Genomic DNA, 7,042 nt, shown 5'->3' on the forward strand with positions numbered 1-7,042 from the left:
CATGACACACACACACACACACACACACGCACACAGACACAAGCACAACCGCCATCGCACATTCATTCCGAAAAGCAGCACACACTGAGATTACTAATATCCTGCTTTTAAATTCAACCGTCTATAATACTTGCTTTGATCACAGAAAGCACTGGTGTTCTTGCAGTAATTCCACTACATTTTGATCTCTTTCCCCAGAGCAAATCATATCCAAAGTGAAGGTGCAAACTTACTGCAACACATCCAATATCCAGAAGGCAAAAAAACACCCAGTGAACAAAAGAACTATTTTATATACACTGATGTATCACAGGGTCAGCAGTTCTAAAAAGTTCAGTTGCAGGACAGTTCAGCTGCTTTTATGGGACAATTCAGAAGATGTGGAGTATTGAGCTATCTTGATTTAATAGTAGACAGTACCTGCTAGTATTCAAAATTCAGAATTCAGTACACGCAGCCTTGATTCTGCTTTTCGCTACAGCAAAATTAATATCTGGCTAAAATGTGACTCATATTAATATGTTAATGCTTCCATTTTCTGTTTATTAAAGTATTATAATTCTACATTACATTACGTCACAAAAAACACACTCCTTCAACTCTTTTCTCTCATTATTATCATCATCCTGTTATTTATATCTTTATTTGTCAGTTTCATTGAAAACAAGCATTGAAAGTCATAATGTGTGGACCGTTACAAAAATACCACAAGAACCACAATATGATATAGTACATGTAGCTTGCTGATTCCCCATACCGTCCTGCCGATGATGTGTAGCTGTTGCTATTTAACAATCATATTCTAGAAATGCACATACCAAAACATTTACTCTGGGCAGTCTTTGGACTGTGGGAGGAAACCAGAGAACCTGGAGGAAACCCACACAGACACGAGGAGAACATGCAAACTCCACACAGAGAGGACCCTGGTCACCTGGCCGGGGACTCGAACCCAGGCCCTCCTCGCTGTGAGGCAACAACGCTACCCACCGCATCACCGTGCCGCCCGACAGATCAAAATCCCATGACACATTTCAAATTTCCCATTACTGAGAGTGCTGCAGCATCTTCCCACCCTCACCCCAAACAATTAATGCCCACCCAACCAGTTCGAAAGGCTAATGGGCCTACAGGTCTAAGCCTACACAAAACACTAGAAGAAGCCAGGAGACATCAGAGTGGAAAAATTACTAGGATGAAGACGGAAACAGGAGAGAAAAGCAGCAGAGCAGGTTTTGTCTAGTTATATACATATTTAAAACGATCTTTTAGAAAAAAATAAACTAAAAAAAAGAGTCCCACAAAGTATCACGAGACCTCTTCAGAACTGCGCCTGAAAGAAGGTAGGTGGTTTGGGTCTTGTGATTACTTGCAATTTCCTTCAATCTCAGCATGTCAGATGACACCGCAGGAGAGCGTGAAGGTTTATCACTTAATTGAAGTTATAAGTAAGCAAAAACGGGTGCTCACAATGTGAGTGGGTGCAATGACTGGTTTAGACGTTCCGGAAAGCAAATGCAGTGCTTAACGGCAGAGAGAATTAGCCAATTAGCATCATGGGGCGCTAAAAGATGAGAAACAATAGAACAGATTTAAAACTGATTTCTCAGATGAAGCCACCTTATTATGTGCACACGATGATGACAATTTGGACTAAGAAGCTTTCTGCAATAGTCCAATATTACAGCTTATTATCCAGGCTCCAATATATGAAAGCACCTGAAGGCAGCTACTCTGATACCTACTTGTGGATCTATTCAGATACCTACTCGTGTGTCTACTGAGATGTCCACTTGAGTCACTGTTTGGAATGAGTAGTTGATATTGACTGGAGAGCTACTGTGAGGGGTCAGCCTATTGATCAGCTCTAATGCATCTCATCTATCCAGTATGAGCATTCCTCATTAAACCTGCAACACCTCCAAATGTCAACAAGGTAGTTGATAGTGCTGAATAAATTACAGCTTTTCACATTTACGCCATTGTAATAAGCTTTGCAAGAATCTTTTCACCAAAAAAAGTGATGCATGAATTTACTTGAATTACATTACATTCTTTTTTAGATTATAGCAAAAAAGTGCGCTAATTTAATATTTTCATCACAAGGAAATTATGTTCATATTCATATCAAGAACATTCAGTTAATCCCTTTGGTTTGCGTACCTACTCTCTAAGTATTAGGTCTCTAGATCTGACATGAGTCCTTAACTAAGCCACTGTGATGCCAGTTCTACTGCAAATTAGGCAATTTCCGATACTTGGATGAAATTAGAGACTGCTGGTTATGAAGTTGCCTTTTTAATTACACTCTGTGGCAAATTAGGATAATGTGACTGTTCTCTGTGGGATATTACAACTAATATTTTCTCTCCACATGCATAAGGTTTTCGATCACAGCTCTGTCTAAAGATATGAACCATGGTGGGTTGGAGTGAGTGATTCAGTTCAACAAGTAACATACTGGGAAGGAACCCTTGATATTAAAAAGTCAACTTTCTGGAAACTAAGCTTACTGACCTTGTGTTCACACAACTTTACATTACATTAAATATCAGCAACAAACATTTCCAAACAAGGTGTACAATTAAGAAGCATTCTAGTCTAAAACATATAATGAAATTTCATATGTTATTTGTTGTGTTCTTATTCTGTAATGTTCTTTTCACATTTTAATCCATCAATGTTCTCTCACTACAATACCCAGCATGCAATATGTAAACAATTAGCAATCCCCCATGGCAATAATGACACACTCTGATATAGAGACCAATAAATAAAGTATCCAAATTAGTGCAAATATAGGTATATTATACTAAAAATATAAGTATACTAAAAAAAAAAAATATATATATATATATATATATATATATATATATATATATATATAAAACAGATGTACATTAGCCTCATAGTTCCAGTGCAAAACTGAAGAAGTAAACATATCTTGGCTGGTTGAGGACATTTAAAAGAAGGGTGAAACAGTTTAAATTAGATTTTCTTATGCCTAACTATCTCTTTAAGCAGAGATCAGCCATCATTTTTCACACATCCAGTCTTTCAGCGAAAAAAGGTGCTAACCAGGGATTCCTGGTCTCCTGTTAATATAACCTTCACCCTTCCTCCTCTGGTGTCCCCCGCCAGGTGCTGATGAGGCGGCCTTCCTCAGCGGAGTAATTCCCTCACAGCTGAGAGGAGCCTTCACACACGCATTCAGCTCCTGGCACAAGAGGCCATTCAGCTCCTAAACAAAGTCAATGCCTTCACAGCACTCCGTGCTCACCCAGTCACAACCCAAATAATCATGGCATCAGCGCAAAGGACCCCCAAATTGTCTCTATAAACTCCATGCCATTATTGTTCTGGGCACAACCAATACTGCGTAATGGGTTAGTGAATTAGGATATCTCTCAAAGAGAAAAGAAAGTGAGGATGGGGGTGAGCAAGAGGACCGAATCAGACCACCACTGCTTTCTTAATGAGCACCAAGCTGTCTAGTTTAACTGAGAGGACAGCATTAGGGGTGTTTCGTTCAAACAGCTACTAGGTCGGAGAGCTCAGGCTTTTCTAGCTTCCAGATAAAAAGAAAAATAAACCACTTCAATATTGAAAGACCAAAATCAGCTCAGTTCTTTCATTGCTGTGGGTATAAACATCTGTGGCCTTTAAAGTTCTTTATATTTTTATTCCCCCCAGTAATAGAACCCATTACGTCACTGTGCTTGTGCATGAGAAGCTCATGAATCTTTTGAGAAAAAAAAGCACAGTCCACGCACTGTATTAGTCACTAAACACTGCATCACACTGCGAGCTGTGTTCTGAAATCGGGATCTTTCTGCCTTAAACAGCGTTAATGCAATAAACACAGGGGACTGGCCTGCATGAAGACTCACACAGTTTAGCTCCCGACTACTTTGATGAGCTCTCTTTTCACAGCATGGAGAAATAAAAATATTTTTTCAAAGAGATTTTCATGCACTTCAATTTCATCATTTCTGCAAAGGTTGAACCAGCCACATTTTCACCTCAAACTGAGTTGCTCAGAAGTGTTGGGAAGAGATACAGAGAGAGAGAGTAGGAGACAGAGAATGAGAAAGTAAAGAAGTAGAGGATAAAGAGAAAGAGAAATTGAAGGACACAGAGAAGCAGAGACAGAGAAAATTAGAGTGAGATTTTCCAACTCTTGTTACTGTTGTTCTGATGTCCTTATTGTTATTGAGTTTTCCTGTCAGTGTTGTTTTTGTTGGCAATGTTGTACTGAATACAGCCACACCAACAAAACTATCCTATTCCTTTTAATTTCACAATCAATCAATCTTAACACACAATGTACAAACTGTACAGTGAGAGAGACAGAGAGAGAGAGAGAGCGCAAAAAAGACAGAGCAAGAAAAAAGCTAGAGCAAGAGAGAGAGAGCAAGGAAGACAGAAGGAAAGGAGAAAGAGCTAGAAAGAGAGTGAAAGCGAGCAAGCAATAAAGACAGAGCAGAGAAAGAGAGAGCAAGAAAGAGAGAGAGCAAAAAAGAAAGAGCAAGCAAAAGCTAGAGCAAGAGAGACAGCAAGAAAGAGAGAGAGAGAGAGAGAGAGAGAGAGAGAGAGAGAGAGAGAGAGAGAGAGAGAGAAGGTTGGGGGATTAAACCTAATTTGAGATTTTCTCTTCTGAATCTGCTCCAGAGGTAAAGCATTTCTGCGCCATATACGTCATGCGGATGAGCAAAACCTCTGGATTTTGAAGTCACAGGGAAAAAAACAGCGCTCGACTATTCAATTTATTGGATCATTTGTCCACACAGACCCACTGACCTCACACTCCTGCTTGGTGAACAGGTAGGAAAAGGGCGAGAAGCCTGTGTAGGCTCCGAAAAAGGATCTAAGAGAGCAGCAAGTCCTCTTTAACGCATCTGCGCTGCTCTGTGAAGATGAATCTCACCACGCTGGCGTTTTAACTCTGACCTCAAACGCACGAAGGTGCTTTTAAGTCGCTCTGAACTGATCCATCCGCAAAGCGCTGGAGAACAGCGGCTTCCGCCGCAATAAGGAGTCAATAATCGAAATCTTACTCCAGCAAAGCCATCAGGAGCCTCAACCGCCACAATGCGAGCCAAGTGAGGCGCCTGTACCGCAGCCCAGAGTGTAATCGCTGAATAATGACCGGCTGAACAAAGCGGCTCTGCAAAGACCCCCACAGCACAAACAGACCAGCCTCCACTCATCAGGCACTTTTGCGTCATGTTCAGACGCTTGCATTTAGACGGCAACTTTCCTTTCACAGTTCCAAACAAGTGAGCTTCATATTCAAATTTCCCCGTTCCACCTTAAATGGCGCAGCAGTTACATTCAGGCCCCTTGGAAATTTAAGGTGGAACGGGAATACTCGAACAAGAAGCTAAGAAAAGGAACTTCAGCCTCGTACAACCTTCTCTTTCCACACAAACCCCCCACAGACAGGTGGGCTAGCCTCTGCCTGGACACTGCTATGTTATATCTCAAGGAAGCTTTGTGCACCCACTGGTCACCACAGCAAGCCCGAGGATGTGCAACAGGGAGCGCAGCTAAAGTTTGAACTGCTCGCGCAGCAGCAGCGCGAGGGCATGTAGCGCAGTCTTTCAGTCGTGCGCGTTCTCGAAGCAAAAGCAGCGCGTACTCACAGGCGTAAGTCATGGAGAAGCTGTTGCCCGTCTTCACCATGTCCACCTGCGGCACCAGTTTGGGAATATCCTGGTGGTGCGAGAGCGCGAACCGGAACACTTCATATTCGTGGGATTCGGTAGGGAACAATCCACCTGCGTGGGAAAGAGAGATCGACAAAGAAAAATGAAGCTATTACGCGCGACGCTGGGTTTAACGGTGTCCCGCTGACACCGCTGAGCCTTTCAACGAGCCAGATGGACGCTGCTCTTTAGAAACTCGGACCTTCCGCTCACTCGGTCACTCACTCACCTATGTTGATATTGCTCGGGAAGCTGGAGGCGAGGCACAGTCCCAGGAAGCCGGTGCACAGCAGAGCGAGGCTTCGCCGCATATTTCCTTTTGCATTGGCGAAGGCAGACGCGGCCAGGTCCCAAGCATGGGTGTACGAGTGTCGCGCGTGCTTCACGAAATCTCGCCCTCCGAAGCTCGCGTGCTCAGCGCTCTCCCAGCAGCATCAGCGCGGTGTGTGCAGGAGGAGCGAGAGAAGCAGCTGAAGCCTCGTGCGCGCCGCGCGCTGCTCATGCGCTCCTGCAGCCCTGCCTCCTCCACAGCAGCTCCGCTCCGCACGCGCGCGCATCCGGACACAGTCGACATAGGGCGCAGTATCGCGTGAAAAAAAAGGATATTGTCCCCCCCCCACCTCCAACAACCGCCCCCCCGCTCCCCCCCGAACTCAACCAATAGCATGACATGCCTTTTCTCTTATACTGTTATTATTATTATGTCGTATACTGTAAAAAGCAGCAAAGTTGTTGGTAGAAAGGTGCTGTATTATAAATGTACACATACCGTCATTGATAACTCGACACATTTGCATTCTTTTAAAACGTTACTTATTCCTAACCAACATATTTTTGGTTTGCACAAAGTACAAATGCAAGGGGTTTTTGTTTTCTTACTCGGGACTTACACTTCTTATACTAACTTTGTTACATGCATGTGTTATAGCAAGGGCATAAATAGCTCTGGATTCATATAAATATATAATATGTGTATATAAATAATAAGTGGACAGAAATCACAGTTTTTCAGATTGAAAACCTTTCCCACGTTATTATGTATTAATGCTATTTTTTATTTTACCCTTATATCATTTCAGCTACAATTTGCCGTTTCAAAATCGTTCCGAATGTACTTTCATGAGAATATCAGACACAGTCTACAATTTACAGCACTTTTTGGACTGCAGGATTGATTGTGCATGGCCTGCACATGTTCACCATGCTGGAAGTTCTGTGCTGCATGTGGACCTTCTGTTCAGATGTAATATCTTTATAACACAAGTATTTGCTGATATATAGTTAAACAGTGTCTTGAGAGTCAGGAGACACCAAACATGGGACTTTAAAAGGGG

General features: G+C 42.5%; 1 protein-coding gene across 5 annotated transcripts in view; it reads right to left on the reverse strand.

Moving 5' to 3' along the window:
- gria1a (glutamate receptor, ionotropic, AMPA 1a) overlaps positions 1-6,279 on the reverse strand; it is a 127,513-nt gene extending 121,234 nt beyond the window's left edge. For 2 of the 5 annotated variants that reach the window (XR_005130606.1, XM_017698358.2), the window contains exons 1-2: positions 5,938-6,275; positions 5,646-5,780 (exon numbers count right to left, since the gene is read on the reverse strand). Coding sequence is in view for 4 of the 5 variants with exons in the window: in XM_017698358.2 (XP_017553847.1) it covers positions 5,646-5,780; positions 5,938-6,019 (217 nt within the window). In the remaining variant the exon portion in view is untranslated. Of the gene's footprint in view, positions 1-5,645; positions 5,781-5,937 lie in introns of all 5 variants that reach the window. The other 3 variants (XM_017698359.2, XM_017698361.2, XM_037540744.1) reach the window with 2 other exon arrangements.
- Positions 6,280-7,042: the final 763 nt, after the last annotated feature.

This window comes from Pygocentrus nattereri, chromosome 8, assembly GCF_015220715.1.
Source record: "Pygocentrus nattereri isolate fPygNat1 chromosome 8, fPygNat1.pri, whole genome shotgun sequence".
Classification (NCBI taxonomy): Eukaryota; Metazoa; Chordata; class Actinopteri; order Characiformes; family Serrasalmidae; genus Pygocentrus; species Pygocentrus nattereri.